General features: G+C 42.2%; 1 protein-coding gene across 6 annotated transcripts in view; it reads left to right on the top strand.

Annotated features, from left to right (window-relative positions):
* The first annotated feature begins 1,996 nt into the window (after positions 1-1,996).
* Positions 1,997-18,762, top strand: part of TTC38 (tetratricopeptide repeat domain 38) — a 117,274-nt gene continuing 100,508 nt past the window's right edge. For 5 of the 6 annotated variants that reach the window (XR_010983366.2, XR_013622321.1, XM_068107746.2 and 2 more), the window contains exons 1-3: positions 2,036-2,182; positions 2,344-2,421; positions 2,532-2,613. Coding sequence is in view for 4 of the 6 variants with exons in the window: in XM_068107746.2 (XP_067963847.2) it covers positions 2,153-2,182; positions 2,344-2,421; positions 2,532-2,613 (190 nt within the window). In the remaining 2 variants the exon portion in view is untranslated. Of the gene's footprint in view, positions 2,183-2,343; positions 2,422-2,531; positions 2,614-18,762 lie in introns of all 6 variants that reach the window. The other variant, XM_068107745.2, reaches the window with a different exon arrangement.

The following is an 18,762-nucleotide window of genomic DNA, read 5'->3' as shown; positions in this document are numbered from 1 at the left end:
AATTAAATCTTCTGTACATAGTTCTGACGCAAGCCCAGTATCAGTTAGTGCTCAACGATTCCTTGTTCTTTCTTCTGTCGGGTCCCGCGAGAGACAATTTTGAAAGCCTGTGTTGCAATCAGTCAGATATTCCTATTAAGTGCATAAGTTGTACTTCAAGAGAATTTTGAAAGAAGAAGAAGATTCATTGCGAAATGGACACAGCCCGGCCGAGGCGGCCTCAACTGGCTTCGTCACCTAGCCTATAACCTTCCCGGGGCCCGTCCCGACATTTTTTGTTTCAGAGGTTTCCTCCTATCTTTCACCGTTCAGGAGATTAGCGCGTGCAGACAAACAAACAAACAAACAAACAAACAAATGAAAAATCGGTCAGAGACCGAGGACTTGCAGGAATGTACTTTTTTATCAACCATTTTGGACAAATATGGTGGCCGAACCACGTGACCGATGACGTCATCATTATTTGTTTTCTAAACTAATTTATTCCTTGATGCTGCTCAATAAATTTCATCTTGATTGGATGAAGTTTTGTACTTGTCGAATAATGATGTCATAATGGAGGCACCTATGACATCATCATTAACATATTTTATTCCCCATGGAGAGTTCTTTACAATGAGCCATGTCTCATTTTTTCTACTCAGCACTTTCGGAGATATAAAGGTGCAAAATTTTTCCCTTTTTCAAAGATGGCGGCCGAATCACGTGACCAATGACGTCATCATTATTTTGTTTTTTCCCACCAGTTTATGCCGACATGGCGCTCAAGAAATTGCATCTTGATTGGATGAAGTTTTGTACTTGTCGAATAATGATGTCATAATGGAGGCACCAATGACATCATCATTAACATATTTTATTCCCCATGGAGAGTTCTTTACAATGAGCCATGTCTCAATTTTTTCTATTCAGCACTTTCGGAGATATAGAGGTGCAAAGTTTTTCGGTTTTTCCAAGATGGCGGCCAAACCACGTGACCGGTGATGTCATCTTTTTTTTTTTTTCTCCACCAGTTTATGCCGACACGGTGCTCAAGAAATTGCATCTTGATTGGATGAAGTTTTGTACTTGTCGAATTATCAAATTATGACGTCATAATGGAGGCCTTGGGTGGAGAGAGTTAAACATTTGGCACAGTCTATTCTAGGGCAAGATAAATATGTGTGTAAAGTTTGGCGATTCTACGTGCAACGGTGTAGACGTATTACTGCGAACAAACAGACAAACATACAGACAGACAGACAAACCAACCGATCAACATACTTGCTGGAATCTTTTCCGGCAAGTAACAAACAAAAACTTTATTTTATATATATATCGATAGATAGAAGAAGATAGATAGAAGAAGATAGAAGATAACATCTTACAAATGAGTTACTTTTATACCGGATAAATGATAAACTTCCCCAGCCAAGAACTACAGTATCTGTATGATGCTATTTATTACCTGCAAGTAAGACTTTTAAAGACTGCATTATAGGCTAGATAGAAGAAAAAAACAAAACAATTTGGTTAATGTGATTTGCATGGTTTGTTTTTGGAGACAAATGAGTACTGAGACCCCTAATTATTAAACGATGTTTTTTTTTGTTTTTTTTTAAAGTGAGCAGTTGCTGTGTCTACTGTATGCATCGTGCCATCTGTTTTGTATCCAAGGTGATGAAGTTGAAAGATAGTGGCTTTGGTGCTCTGCGCATGTGCGTAAAAGAGCTAGGGGGTGATGAGATAACCAGATCCTTGATTCACGTACTTGTGACGATTCATGAGTGAACACCAATCCACTGAGGTGTGCAAATCCTTGATCTGCACTACATTGTGTTCCTTTCCAATATGCCACTTATCTATTCTGCCTGCTGTGTATGTGTGTGTGTGTGTGTGTGTGTGTGTGTGTGTGTGTGTGTGTGTGTGTGTGTGTGTGTGTGCTGCCTGCTGTCTATTCTGCTGTGTTCTATTCTTATCTGCCATCGTTAATTATTACACTGAGGACTGAATTTCCACCCCTATCTGTTCCATAAATGAAATCCGTTGCCCCGCCCAGTTGTTGCTGCCCAACTTGGAGTGGAAAAGTAAAGTTGCCACACTGTTACTGGATCCTTAATTGGGAAACTTTTTGGTCTTCTCCAAGCGTTCTTGATTTAGTTTCCCACCTAAGATGTCTTTATTTCCACTACAAGATGCCAAGGTAAGGGTGAACCATATACATTGTGTATAGCACTCCGTTAAAAGCTCGATAGAGAACCAGCCTGAGCCAGACTTGCTTGATGGATCGGAACACGACGTGGCTGCATACAGTATGGCGTTGTCGGGTGACGGGTAACTGTGGGAAGTCTGTTCTCTGTGCAGGCCTGGAAGAGCCGTGGAATCTCCCTGAACTGCCCAAGTGATACTGCGTGCAAGATGTTCGATGCGAGCGTTCAGCAGGTATGTGTTTACACCTGTTCAGCAGGTATGCAGGTATGTTTTACCACCTGTCCAATGCATGTGTTTTTACTGTATTCGATAGGAAAAAAAACATTAAATTGTGTTTGCAGTACATTGGCTGGTTCAACGATGGCACGCTTGGGGGACTGGAAGGCACGTTGAGACGCATGCTGGAAGCAGACCCTTGTTTTGGTTAGTCAGTGATATGTTGAGTGCCAGATTTACCTTCTCCTCTGCCTTTGGCTAATTTTCAACCCCCCTCCCCCCCACACCCCACACCCCCCGCCCCCCAACCCACCACCAATACCCACACTCCACCTTACTCACTACAAACTACATCAGACTCACTACAAACCAGATCAAAATTCTGCTATAATACCGATTACTTTAATTTTCATCCTTCAGCAATCGTCAATTATCGAGGCCGAATCCATTTTGCGACTTTTCCGATGTCTGGAGCTTCTGTCTGTCTGCTGGAGATGTGACTAACCGTGAAACCCCATCTCAATATTTTAGAACCCTGAGAGCAAGAAGAGCAGCGTAGCCACCCAATGGGACGTGGGGGGCGTGAGTCGACGTGAGGCACACAGGTGGATGGAGTGAAGAGGATCACTGGATAGTGGAAGCATGGGCCGACCGTGAGGCACACACAATGCCGAGTGGGTTACTAAAATGGGTTACTAAATTGGGTTACTAAAATGGGTTACCAAATTGGGTTACTAAATTGGGTTACTAAAATGGGTTACCAAATTGGGTTACTAAAATGGGTTACTAAATTGGGTTACTAAAATGGGTTACTAAAATGGGTTACTAAATTGGGTTACTAAAATGGGTTACCAAATTGGGTTACTAAAATGGTTTACTAAATTGGGTTACTAAAATGGGTTACTAAAATGGGTTACTAAATTGGGTTACTAAAATGGGTTACTAAAATGGGTTACTAAATTGGGTTACTAAAATGGGTTACTTAAATGGGTTACTAAATTGGGTTACTAAAATGGGTTACTAAATTGGGTTACTAAAATGGGTTACTAAAATGGGTTACTAAATTGGGTTACTAAAATGGGTTACTAAATTGGGTTATTAAAATGGGTTACTAAATTGGGTTACTAAAATGGGTTACTAAATTGGGTTACTAAAATGGGTTACTAAATTGGGTTACTAAAATGGGTTACTAAATTGGGTTACCAAAATGGGTTACTAAATTGGGTTACTAAATTGGGTTACTAAATTGGGTTACTAAAATGGGTTACTAAATTGGGTTACTAAATTGGGTTACTAAATTGGGTTACTAAATTGGGTTACTAAAATGGGTTACTAAATTGGGTTACTAAAATGGGTTACCAAATTGGGTTACTAAAATGGGTTACTAAATTGGTTTACTAAAATGGGTTTCTAAAATGGGTCACTAAATTGGGTTACTAAAATGGGTCATGAAATTGGGTTACTAAATTGGGTTACTAAAATGGGTTACCAAATTGGGTTACTAAATTGGGTGACTAAATTGGGTTACTAAAATGGGTTACTAAATTGGGTTAATAAAATGGGTTACTAAATTGGGTTACTAAAATGGGTTACTAAAATGGGTTACTAAATTGGGTTACTAAAATGGGTTGCTAAATTGGGTTACTAAAATGGGTTACTAAATTGGGTTACTAAAATGGGTTACTAAATTGGGTTACTAAAATGGGTTACTAAATTGGGTTACTAAATTGGGTTACTAAAATGGGTTACTAAATTGGGTTACTAAAATGGGTTACTAAAATGGGTTACTAAATTGGGTTACTAAATTGGGTTTACACTAATGGGTTACTAAAATGGGTTTCTAAAATGGGTTACTAAATTGAGTTACTAAAATGGGTAACTAAATTGGGTTACTAAATTGGGTTACTAAAATGGGTTACTAAATTGGGTTACTAAAATGGGTTACTAAATTGGGTTACTAAATTGGGTTACTAAAATGGGTTACTAAATTGGGTTACTAAATTGGGTTACTAAATTGGGTTACTAAATTGGGTTACTAAATTGGGTTACTAAAATGGGTTACTAAATTGGGTTACTAAATTGGGTTACTAAAATGGGTTACTAAATTGGGTTACTAAATTGGGTTACTAAAATGGGTTACCAAATTGGGTTACTAAAATGGGTTACTAAATTGGTTTACTAAAATGGGTTTCTAAAATGGGTCACTAAATTGGGTTACTAAATTGGGTTACTAAATTGGGTTACTAAATTGGGTTACTAAATTGGGTTACTAAATTGGGTTACTAAAATGGGTTACCAAATTGGTTTACTAAAATGGGTTACTAAATTGGGTTACTAAAATGGGTTACTAAATTGGGTTACTAAAATGGGTTACTAAAATGGGTTACTAAATTGGGTTGCTAAAATGGGTTGCTAAATTGGGTTACTAAATTGGGTTACTAAATTGGGTTACTAAATTGGGTTACTAAAATGGGTTACCAAATTGGGTTACTAAAATGGGTTACTAAATTGGGTTACTAAAATGGGTTACTAAATTGGGTTACTAAATTGGGTTACTAAAATGAGTTACTAAATTGGGTTACTAAATTGGGTTACTAAAATGGGTTACTAAATTGAGTTACTAAAATGGGTTACTAAATTGGGTTACTAAAAAAAAAACAAATGGTTTACTAAATTGGGTTACTAAAATGGGTTACTAAATTGGGTTACTAAAATGGGTTACTAAAATGGGTTACTAAATTGGGTTACTAAAATGGGCTACTAAATTGGGTTACTAAATTGGGTTACCTAAATGGGTTACTAAATTGGGTTACTAAAATGGGTTACTAAATTGGGTTACTAAATTGGGTTACTAAAATGGGCTACTAAATTGGGTTACTAAAATGGGTTACTAAATTGGGTTACTAAAATGGGTTACTAAATCTAGAGAAATACCCGTGCTACACACGGGTGGGAGGCCAGAAGCAAACAGGCAATGCAGATACGGTGAATGCTAAAGCATGAACCTAATAAATTCCACATTCCTGTAGCACCTTCAGTCGCACATCATGGAGAGCAAGTTCGTGAAGGACTTCCATGAAAAACGTACCTGTTCGCAAACAAACGGATACGTTCACGCACAGAAACATCGATCGTGGGTCCGTGGCGAATCTGCATATGCGATGGCAAAATATCAGAAATTGAAGGCTTTTTAATTTTAAACGATTCATATAAACATCCGTTGAATCACATTACACGCAAATCATCAAAATCTAAACAGTATCTTGAGAATTTCAATAAAAGCCACATCACTCTTCATATCGGTAAATATTATTCCATTGTGTTTCAAATCGCGATCGATACACTATGATCGTGGTGATCGTGAATTGTGATCGATAATCGTGTTCACAATCGCTATGTCGTATGTACTCCCGATACGTGTACCAAATTCCCAAAACGAGTAACTGTACCAAATCAACAGTTAAAAGGATTTTGAGCCGATAGGTGTTACGGCCTTGGCAAGATCGATGGAGACAGCGATCTGTTAGATCTGATCCTCCTTCATGCCGAAGTGCAGATCCTCCTTCATGCCACATGCGATCGATGCAGCTGTGCAGCGATCGGTGCAATCGTTTGTGCGGCACACGGTGCAGCGATCGGTGCAGCCGTTTGTGCGGCACACGGTGCAGCGATCGGTGCAAACGTGGACTCCCACACTGCCACATCCTGCTGATACTTGCTCCCACATGACGTTTCCGCATGACGGATGTTTATAAAAATCGTTTAAAAGAAAAAAAGGCTTCAATTTCCGATATTTAGCCTTTTCATTTGGGCCTCCCAATTGAAGCCCCGCCCATAGGGCGGGTACCGTTGCTCGACGTAAGGAGACGTCACAATGAACGTCGTGCGAACTCGAATGTTATGCGGGAGTCCAAACCTGAGAATTCTGGAGACTAAAGCTGAAATTGGGAAAACTAAATAGCCTATTTTATTCCTGGGGATCCCAGGATTACCCACCGAAAACATCTTTGCGATCGGTTCAGCAGTTTTTACGGTAACTTCGAACGGACAGACAGACAGACAGACATTTGGTGAATTAAAGTAAGATGGGTTACTAAATTGGGTTACTAAATTGGGTTACTAAAATGGGTTACTAAATTGGGTTACTAAAATGGGTTACTAAATTGGGTTACTAAAATGGGTTACTAAATTGGGTTACTAAATTGGTTTACTAAAATGGGTTACTAAATTGGGTTACTAAAATGGGTTACTAAATTGAAATAGAGAGATGAGCCACAAATGGACAGACCTTGTGCACAGAAGACAGAGCAATACAACTAGAACGGCACTCAGTAGAGAGCATACCTACGACTGGCTGAACAGTTTACGTTTTGTATCCCAATATGTCAGATCTGGATTCGGACATGAACCAAAATCTAATCGGCTTGTCCTTGTCACTTACCCAACTCATCCACCAACTTTTGTCATAAGTTGTCCACAACTTTTTGAAATATCATACTATGTATCATTTTGGCCCTATTACTCAATGGTGAAGAATCACTTTTAAAAAGTTTTAAAATTCTCGTACATGGATCCGGATTCGGATCTTCACCAAAATTGATTCGATTTGTCCTTGTCGCACACCCAACCTGTCCACCACGTTTCGGCCGAATCCGTACATAGCTTTTTGAGATATCGTGCTATATGTCGATTTTTGCCCATTTTCTCAATGGTGAAGAATCACTCAAAAAAAATTCTCAGATGTAGATCTGGATTCGAATCTTCACCAAAATCTAATCATTTCATCCGTGTCACATACCCAACCTCTCCACCAAATTTAAGCCGAATCCATCCACAAATTTTGAGACATCCTGTCATAAACAGACAGGCATTCAGACAGGGGTGAAAACGTAACCTCCATCCACCTTCGGTGTTGGAGGTAATACACGATGGTACTTATTTTACAGAAAAATATCCCCCTATGAAATTGATGAATCCAAAAAATTTTAAGCACTCTTTTCTTGTATATAGCTAAAGAGTGCTCTGCCAGTATCAATATTTGTACCGATATATTTACATGGCCCTCACTTGAAACTTGCAAGGGTAAATTAATTGCACAGCTGTTGATTGATGAACGTAGACTTCTTTGGAGTCAGAAGTAGCAGCTTTAACCAATATGGCGAAGCTCACATACAAAATATGATTTAGGCAAGGTAGTACTGTATAACAGAGTCATGATCATCTCAAGAAAAGTTAGTACCTTCGCCAGAGGGCTCGAGGAGAGGGTATTGCATTTGAGTCCGTTTGTTTGTCTGTTTGTCTGTTTGTCCGCACAGAATAAATATGATTTTCTCTGCAACCGTTGGTCCGATTGACAGGAGATTTTCACCATAGGTGCAACTCCACCTGTATAATTTTTTAATTATAATTATAATGTCATCGGTCACGTGGTTCTGCCGCCATCTTGGAAAAACCGAAAAAATTTGCACCTCTATATCTCCGAAAGCGCTTAATAGAAAAAATTGAGACATGGCTCATTGTAAAGAACTCTCCATGGGGAATAAAATATGTTAATGATGATGGCATAGGTGCCTCCATTATGACGTCATAATTCGACAAGTACAAAACTTCATCCAATCAACATGAAATTTCTTGAGCATAATCTAGGAGTAAATGAGTTTAGAAAAAAAAAATGATGACGTCATCGGTCACGTGGTTCGGCCGCCATATTTGTTTTAACACAAAAGCCTCAAAAACCACTGAAAATGCATCCTGGCGAGGGTTTGCAATCTCTGATTGCTCTTTTTCTTGTTCTTAAACTGCAATGCAAAGGTTTGAAGACGAAGCCTTTAACACTGTCATTGTAATGCATAAACAAGAATTGAACAAATAGTAAAGCTGGGGTTCTTCCATCTTCCACTTGATATTCTTCACTCTTTGGGACGCAAAAGCAAAACACATATATAATATGGTTATGCTGAAAAAGCATTTAGAGAACACAAGTTGAAGAAACAGGTGCTGATTGTCCCCCGACGCACTGCGGAGCGAAAGGGGGACGATGGTTTTCCCCTCCGTCCGTGTGTGCGTCCATCCGTCCGTGCTTGCGTAAGTGAAGGACCGAATTCTAATTTGGTGTGTGCGTGCAACTAGGCATATGGAAGAACCCTATTGAAAATTAGGTCGCCACGTCAAAATCCAAGATGGCCGCCGCCATGTATGTCTGAACCTTGTGAGCGGAATATCTTGAAAAATAAATGAACTACTAACTTCTAATCTGGTGTGTGGGTGTATCTAGGCATAAGGAAGAACGCCATTGAAAATTGGGTCGCCACGTCAAAATTCAAGATGGCCGCCACCATATATATGTCTGAACCCTCGGTCCCTGCTCTCAAATGTTGTGTTTGTGTCCTGCCCCCTCTCTCCCCATCTTGTCTACCGCTCCCGATGTTATTTGTTTTATGTGTCTGTTTGTCTTTCTGTGTGATTAATGTTCGCTCTTTCACGAGCCTCGATCTTGTATACAAAAAAAAAAAAAAAAAAAAAAAAAAAAAACCCCTGTGAGCGAAATATCTTGAAAAAGTCCGACCGTCCGTGCGTGCGTGCGGACGTGCGTGCGTGCGTAAGCGAAGGACCGAATTCTAAATTGGTGTGTGGGTGCAACTAGGCATAAGGAAGAACGCCATTGAAAATTGGGTCGCCACGTCAAAATCCAAGATGGCCGCCACCATATACAGTCACGTGAAAAAGTAAGTACACCCCATGTAAAGTTTTGACTTTTTCAACATATTTCAACATACAGCTATTTGATCTTCATTTCAACAATATTGATAGATAAAGGTGATATAATATAACAAATATCATGAAACATTTACATTTTCTAGTCCATTGTATAATTTAAACAAACAAATGCAAATTTCGCATGTGGAAAAATTAAGTACACCCCTATATTTATCACTACTTCAAATACCTAAAATTAGAATCAGGTGCACCAGCTCAGGTGCAAATGATTAGAACATCGTTAGAGAGGATCTTGGAGGAACCTGTCTTATTTAAACCTCAGACATTTTGTTTGGTTTGCTCTTTGTTGTTGAAGTGTGCGGCGTCACCATGCCTAGATCAAAAGAGCTCTCTGAGGCCTTCAGAAAGAAGGTTATAGATGCCTACGAGTCTGGGAAGGGATTTAAAAAGATCTCCAAACAATTTGAAATCAATCATTCGACTGTCCGGAAGATCATCGACAAGTGGAGAAGATTCCAAACAACTGCCAACTTGTTCAGGCCAGGCCGGCCCAGCAAGTTCAGCCCGAGAGCAGACCGCAAGATGCTGAAAGAAGTCTCTAAGAACCCCAGAATGTCATCACGGGACCGACAGGTAGCTCTTGCCACTGTTGATGTCAAAGTGCACGAGTCTACCATTAGAAAGAGGCTGCACAAATTTGATCTACATGGGAGGTGTGCCAGGAGGAAACCTTTGCTGTCCAGAAAGAACATCAGGGCAAGAATGAAGTTTGCCAATGAACACCTAGGCAAAGACCAGCACTTCTGGAACAATGTGCTCTGGACAGATGAGTCAAAGGTAGAGCTATTTGGCCACAGTACCAGAAGACATGTTTGGGGAAAACCAAAGACAGCGTTTGACCATAAGAACCTGATACCAACTGTAAAGCATGGTGGTGGAAATATTATGGTTTGGGGCAGCTTTGCTGCATCAGGGCCTGGGCAGCTCACCATCATAGAATCCACTATGAATTCTTTATTGTACCAGAGGGTGCTTGAGGATAATGTGAGGCCATCTGTTGGAAAGTTGAAGCTCAACCATAGGTGGACCTTGCAACATGACAATGACCCTAAACATACCAGTAAATCCACCAAGAATGGCTGAAAAGAAAGAAATGGAGGGTTCTGGAATGGCCAAGTCAAAGCCCGGATATAAATCCCATCGAGATGTTGTGGGGGGATTTGAAACGAGCTGTGCATGCAAGAAACTCCTCAAACATCACACAGCTGAAAGAATTCTGCATGGAGGAGTGGGCTAAAATTTCTCCCAGTCGATGTCAGAGACTGGTAGACAGTTATAAGAAACGCCTACTTGAGGTTGTTTCTGCCAAAGGCGGCAATACCACCTATTAGAGCCAAGGGTGTACTTACTTTTTCCACATGCGAAATTTGCATTTATGTTTATTTAAATTATACAATGGACTACAAAATGTAAATGAATGAATGAATGAATGATTGTTTTAAGGCCATTTTCCCCTGCTAGAGTGGGGGTTGGCCTTGCAGGCCCCATGACCTCATGGGGCCCTGTTTGAGGCAATGTTTTTATGGCCGGATGCCCTTCCTGATGCCAACCCTTAGTCGCCTCTTACGATGAGCAGGGATACAGTGTACCTATTCTAAATCGGGGGGTACACACCGTGGTCATTCATCCCAGCAAGCTGGTACTCAATTTGCCGACCTCGGAAGGATGACAGGCTGAGTCAACCACCCTGGTGTTAATTCAGTGACCGACTGGGATTTGAACTCAGGATCCTAGGATCCCAAGCTAGCGCCCTAACTGCCAAGCCAACACCAGCCTAAACTACAAAATGTAAATGTTTCATGATATTTGTTATATTATATATATATTATATATTTACTACAAAATGTAAATGTTTCATGATATTTGTTATATTATGTCACCTTTATCTATCAATATTGTTGAAATGAAGATCAAATAGCTGTATGTTGAAATATGTTGAAAAAGTCAAAACTTTACATGTGGTGTACTTACTTTTTCACGTGACTGTATATGTTTGAACCTTGTCGACAATCAATCTTCATGGGATTTTTCAGATTTGCACCCCAGTCACTTGTACTTGGTTTTCTAGGTGATATGTTTGTGGATCGGAACAGCAGAAGTATTGCCCGCCACGAAGCACACATAACCCCGAGTCCCACGGGCCGCTGAGACGGCATCTCGTAACCAGTCCCATTCCCAACGGACAACCTGAAGCATTGGATGCCAGGAACCGGATCCCGGAGAGCGAGACATATGGGTTATTGAGGAAGCATTTCGCAGTTGTTCAGATCTCCAGCGAACAGCCCAAAGCCCTGGACATCGGAAACAGGACACTTGAAAGTCAGAAGAACAGCACTGCAGAAGAAGAGAAGCCCAATGGGACACAGAGGCAAAAGGTGGCGCAAGGCTTTCACGACTCCGCAACCCACGGATCCGAGGCGGTGCCAATCAGCTGCCGATGTCATTGCATATGTTTTGCACTGACGTTGTCAGGATCTGATTTTTGTACTGAGGTTGGTAGCTGGTTATGTACGAAAGACAATAATAAGGGCTTTGTGGTGAGCGCAATCGATTCCAATGCACTCAATTCTCGATTCCAGCTATTGAATTGAAAGGAATCGAGTGGTGAACCGGAATCGACGTCGATTCCACATACTTCCAACTTCCTAGAAAGAAATGCTTTCTTGAGGATTTTTTTCCATACCTCTCAAATGGTACAGAAAACTCGGCATGCTGATGGACAACAAATCGACTTTAAGCATTTAAGTATTGGAAGTTTTAACCACCTGTTGTTAAAGAGGTTCAGGAGTACAGTTAGAACTATTTCAGGAAAGATAAAGAAGACAGTCCAAAGGTTCAATGCTTTCTTTGTTATCCGATATGATAAAGTATTTGAAAATCAAGCACCAGACTGAGTACCAATTGGTGATGGTTGAGAATGCTGAATCAAAGTAACCAAAGACTGCAATGGCAACAAGTTCGCATTCGACCATTCAAGCTTGTTTTGCAAAATGTCTAACTGCTCCAAGTATGGTGCTGATTCCCCAAGACAAAATCAAATTAACCAGATGCTCATAAATATGATGGTGCAGACATGCAACCTGTATCTGATGTTGAATGACTGTGGGGGCTTTGGATTGAAAATATGACCTCCCAAGTCATTGCTGATATTAATGTAAGATATGTTTCCTGAAGCGTATCAAGAAACCAGGACAAAGCTTCCTTGGATGATTGATGCTGTTACTTCCATTGCCCTCAGACATTCGGCCATTTTGGCAAACCCAGGCGAACATCACTCGCATGGCCCACTTCCTTGACGGCGATTGGAATGTGCATACTGTTGTTCTTGGCTCGTTACAAATGAAATCTAACAGTCCCTCACTCCACCAAACCAAATGAAAAGGAAACGAAAAAAACAAAGGACTCGGAATTATGCTCAATTATATCGATTCCGAGAAAAAGATGCTCAGAATGGAATCAATTCTAAAACTCCTGGAATGACCAAATCCTATTGTATACCAAGATAACTCGTTGAGGAACTGTTCAGTGGATCCTTCTTTACGTTGCCATCGATCATCGACTCGACTGAAAACTTTCACAACATCTGGTTTTCACATGTGGTGATCCTTATGTGAAACATATGGATGACAGTTTATTTCAGTTTTTTCTTTTAAATAAATTTGCAAAACTTTCTAAAATCCTGTTTTCTCTTTGTCATTATGGGGTATTGAGTGTAGATTGATGAGGGAAAAAATGAATTTAAACGATTTCAGCATAAGGCTGGAACATAACAAAATGTCAAAAAAGTGAAAGGGTCTGAATACTTTCTGAATGCACTATATATATATATATGAAAATGAATGAATGTATGATCGTTTTAAGGCCATTTTCCCCGCTAGAGCAGGGGTTGGCCTTGCGGGCCCCATGACAATCATGGTTCCCTGTTTGAGGCAATGATTTTATGGCCGGATGCCCTTCCTGACGCCAACCCTTGGTCACGCTCTTTCCGGTGCGCAGGGATACAGTGGACCTGTTCTAAGTCGGGGTACACACCGTGGTCATTCATCCCAGCAAGCTGGTACTCAATTTGTCGACCTCGGAAGGATGACAGGATGAGTCAACCCCCCTGGCATTGATTCAGCGATTGACCGGGATTCGAACCTAGGATTCGAGGATCCCAAGCAGGCACCTTAACCGCTAAGCCAACACCAGGCTCTATATATATATATATATATATATATATATATATATATATATATATATATAATGTATGTGTGTGTGTGTGTGTGTATGTGTGTGTGTGTGTGTGTGTGCATGCGTGCGTGTATATATATATATATATATATATATATATATATATATATATTGTTACGGGACTGCGGCGAGGATGTTGTTTGCCGAGCGGATGGCCGCCGGGCCCGAACAGTTACCCTGACTAACCCGATTCCTGAACGTTGGCCGAATCGCGCCACAGATATTCAATGGGGAAAAGACTAAAGCGAAGGATGTGAAGAAGAAGAACACCAAAGCAAAAAGGTTGGAAATGCCACTAAATTTATTCCTACTATTTACACAATCAAAGAAACCAAGGAGAAGGAAGGATAAGAAAATAAAATACAGAAGAGGAAAGGTGACACAGTGAAATTCTAGCTTATCTAAACAGGCTTAACTTATACCCTGGACAGAACAAACAAAGACGGACTCACACGAATGGGGAATGGAGGCAGGAACGATTGGCTGGACCGGGAGGAAGGTTCAGCTCAGACCACAAGCTGGAAGGCTTTGCAGGGCGCACAGCAAGCCGGGCCTCGTCAGGCTGGGAGCGAGCAGGGTGACGTCGTGCACTTCTCTCAAGGCTTCCCCCGCGCTTCTCTCGCGCACTTGTGTTAAAGGCTTCCCCCGCGCTTCTGTCGCACTTGTCTCAAGGCTCCCTTCTCGCTTCTGTCGCACTTGTCTCAAGGCTCCCTTCTCGCTTCTCTTCCCTCCTCGCGCACTTCTCTCTGAAGCTCGTCTCTTTGCAGAACTCAGAACTCATCTGAGGTGGGGGCGTCTCCCATGGGTTATATATAGCCCCACCCTTGAACCTTTTCGAACCTCCCCGATCGCTCTTCCTCCACCCTCTCAAACCAAACCCCTCGTGCTTGGTTGGTTGTTCGGGGCTGGCTCACTCCTCCCCTCTATGACGAGGTGGAGACACGCCCTTCTTCTCCGAGCCTACCTCGTGGCGAATGGAGTCGCGGAGGGAACAGTTGGCAATTGCGGCTTTGGGAATGGGAATGAAAGGGGATCTACTCTTATTTCACTTGGTGCAATGGAGTATTTAAATTAATGGAAGACACAGCCTTACACTAATACACATAATAAGGATATAACTACTGAACAGGGATATTAGGCCAATAATAATGTGACTTGACCTCACACTAATTGCAACAGAAGCAAACTCAACTGATTTGTGTATCCTCAATATGTCCTGAATGAGGAAAAAAAAGTGTTAAGGAATTGCATGGGTGGAAAGTTTTGAAAAATGCATAAATATGATCCTACCAAAAAACCGATTTTTAGCCCTTTCTGCTAGATTTGACTATGCTGTATTTTTTTCCTTGAAGCAAAAAAAACACATACAGAGTATCAGTGATAAGAATTTATTGTGATCACATCATCACACTGATCAACTGCTGTATCCTGAAATTCAAAATGACTGCCATCCGCCCTATAGTGACAATACAATACAATCTAAAAAAATGAGCACTCTAAGTTGACATTTGGCAGGTGTATTGCTCAGGACCCATGGAAGTGCAGTGTCAAGATTGAAGTTGTTTGGGTGAGTGGTTCTCGAGAAAGTTACAAATAGTTAGCTCGCTATTTATTACATTATGTTACATTGTACATATTCTGCTAACTAGTTTAAACACGCCGCGCACGCCACAACTACAGTGCTCTTTTCTGAGTTATGGACCCTGCCCCTCTAACATCCTCTGCACATCCCTGACTAGGATCCAGTTCCAAACATGCACGTTTTCAACCGTGCGTGCATATTTTTCAACGTGCATATTTTTTTTCCACTTTCAGGAAATGGAGGCATATGAACAGTGTGTCATTTGCAAGCAGTCTGTGGACGGAGGAGGGTCGTCAGTATCAACACTTGAAGAGAAGGGAAGTTCATCTATCAACCAGGCCAGTAAAACAAGGGGAGACAATATTCATGGCAATATTCAATATCAGACAATATTCAATATTCAATATTTATGCAATGATGCAGGCAACTAGACCAAGAGTCATGTTAGCACCACTTCAGTTTGGGTTGGGCGTGCAACTATATCACCACTTTGCATCGCGGTTCCTCATTGATACTCTTCATCACCTTGGGTTTTGTTGTGCATACCAGGAGGTGCACCAGTTTGAACGAAATGCAGCCAAATTCCATGGAACAAACATTCCTGACCTATCGACAGAGTTTGTCCAATATGTAGCTGACAATGTCGACCATAACATCCGCACGCTTGATGGGCTTGGTACATTCCATGGTATAGGAATGATTGCAGCCATAACCCCTGGAATTAGATCAAGGCAGCCAATCCCCAGGATCAAGGCTACTTCCTTGGATGTGGCAATGGTTGGAAGGGTACAAGTACGGTACCACAAAGACGAAAGGCACAATTTGACGGCACTGACCTACCAGAAGCTTGTCAACCTTCAGGTCCAGAACAGCTGTGAAAATCTTGATGTCCTGTGGAAAGCATCCGAGCAGTTCGTGCACACTCGATTGTTGATGCAGCCCTCAATGCACTGATGCTATCAAACGTGTTCGATTTCCATCTACCACAGCAATCTGGAACTACAGACAACAGTAAGGATGGAGAGTCAGAGTCAGCCGAAGCAGCTGCAGCTGCAAGGCCACCGGATCATCAGATAACAGATGGAAGCAGAGATGCGGACCTGGAGGGAGCTTATAAGATCTATGAGAAGCTGATAAATGGGGCTATATCTGCTGAAGAAGTTTGTCAGTCTGAAGTTCGAGTGAGAATCAAAGTCCGCCTTCAAAAGCACATCGAGTCCACCAAGAAGTCCTCTAGAACGAACTTCAGCTCTCTGGGTTCAGTACATGGACATGCAGGACATCCTACGAAAATACATCAGTGCAGAACGCACTGGAAACTGGGCCTTACATCTGCAGGCTATCCAGGACATGCTACCCTATCTGGCAGCATCAGGACACAATCTTTACACCAAATCTGCCAGGGTGTACCTTCAGCAGATGCACAACCTCAAGACTGAACACCCAGAAGTCCAACAACGTTTCGAGGAAGGGTTCCACGTGATTCGGCGAAGCGATCGCCTATGGGCAGGTCTCTCACCTGACCTGGTCATTGAGCAGGTTCTGATGAGAAGTTAAAAAAACCAGTGGTGGGCTCACACGAGGGCGAGGGATGACGGAGCAACAGCGTCTGTTGTGGCTGCTATCGATGCCCGCCTGTGCAGAAGTAAACCAGGCAATGGAGGGACTCACGGGGGTCAACTACAACACTGGAGAGCAGAACAAAGACATGACTTGGTCCCCGTGACTCAAGCAAGGCAATCCCGTGACTGGAAGGACACACTGACAGTTCTCAGTTATCTACAGGAGCACAATCCATTCAGCAATGACCCTAGTTTCCGGAATATTGCCACTGGGGAGAATGCCCTTTCCACCGTCAACGTTGATACAGCACAGTCCGTTGGCACTGCGATACTGAAGTCCATGGATGGACTAACACCTGCTGAGTTCACCTTCAAGAGGTGAACTTTCTCGAGAACCACTCACCCAAACAACTTCAATCTTGACACTGCACTTCCATGGGTCCTGAGCAATACACCTGCCGAATGTCAACTTAGAGTGCTCAGTTTTTTAGATTGTATTGTATTGTCACTATAGGGTGGATGGCAGTCATTTTGAATTTCAGGATACAGCAGTTGATCAGTGTGATGATGTGATCACAATAAATTCTCATCACTGATACTCTGTATGTGTTTTTTTTGCTTCAAGGAAAAAAATACAGCATAGTCAAATCTAGCAGAAAAGGCTAAAAATCGGTTTTTGGGTAGGATCATATTTATGCATTTTTCAAAACTTTCCACCCATACAATTCCTTAACACTTTTTTTTACTCATTCAGAACATATTGAGGATACAAAATCAGTTGGGTTTACTTCTGTTGCAATTAGTGTGAGGTTGACCCTTTTTTTTGCGTAAAATGCCTGCACTAATACCAGCGCCTCCCGGTACGCAAGGAAACACTCCCGATCACGGCCGCAGCGTAATGGATTGGTTGCGCCGAGCGAAGCAAACTGCGGCGTGAGCCGTTTATCGAAGGGGCTAAACCCGATTCATATGCGTTGGCCGAATCGCGCCACGTACACTCAATTTGGAAATCGCTAAAGCGACCGAATGAGAAAGAAGGAAGGCAAAGGTACAGAAGAACAGATATTTATTAATTATTTACACAACCCAAAGAAAAGAGAGCAATCAAGGTAATATACAGGGAAATGGAAGGAGCAGAAGACACAGTGCAATTATTAGCTTATCTATGCAGTCTTAACTTATACCCAGGGACAAGACACACAAAACAAACTCACGTACACGAATGGGGAATTTGTAAGCAGGAATCACTGGAGAGAGGAGAAGGTCCAAGCCGATGGCAGGGCGGGAATGTCCGGGCAAATGTACCCCGTCGAGGTCCACGTTCCGGGCTCGAAGCGAACAGCAGCTGGCAGCTCCGCGTCTCCACAACCGGCAATAGGGCCTAGAGGGTCTCGGCCTATTGCTGCAATATGAGCACCCCCTCACGTCTCGTCCTCTCTTGGCTGCTTCAGCTGGTCACGCATCTGCCGCGAAAAGGCTTGTGTCCGCGCTTATATCGCGCATGGCGCGATGATCCACCAACTCCTATGCCACGCCTCCGGTTTTTGCTCACCTCGGCGCTGATTGGTGGGCAAGACTCTTTGGCTCCAGCTTTGATGACGAGGTGGTGCCACGCCCTTGATCTGGCGGCTCCTGCCCCCTCCTTGGCCTCGTGTGCGATGGAGTCCTGGGGTGAAAATGATGGCAGTGAAAACCGCCCAATGCAACGGTGGCCAACGCCGCCGAAAACAGCCCAAATGTCGCTTGCACTTTGAGGAGACGATTTGGGGGAAACTTGAAAGGGGAACTATCTTATTTAATTGATGCAACGCAATGAATTAGTGGACCACAGAGCCTTATACTGACATTTACTAAGGACATAACTATGGAGGGAACGTATGATTTACTACGTGTGTGCGATGGATTAACTAAGGACGACCTTTGACCTTTTTTTTTTTTTTTTTTTTGTATACAAGATCGAGGCTCGTGAAAGAGCGAACATTAATCACACAAAAAGACAAACCGACACACAAAACACAAAAAACAAGGGGAGCGGCAGACAAGATGGGGAGAGAGGGGGAAGGACACAAACACAACATTTGAGAGCAGGGACATCGGGAGGACTTGGGGGGAGGTGGGAGAGGAATAAAACATATGAACACTGCAAGGACTCTGGGGTGAATTACCGGGGGTAGAAAAGATCAAGGTTTTCGATGGGGGAAG

Source organism: Myxine glutinosa, chromosome 2, assembly GCF_964187855.1.
Source record: "Myxine glutinosa chromosome 2, kmMyxGlut1.1, whole genome shotgun sequence".
Classification (NCBI taxonomy): Eukaryota; Metazoa; Chordata; class Myxini; order Myxiniformes; family Myxinidae; genus Myxine; species Myxine glutinosa.
Note: the sequence above shows the minus strand (reverse complement) of the source record. Positions and strands in the feature narration are given on the sequence as shown.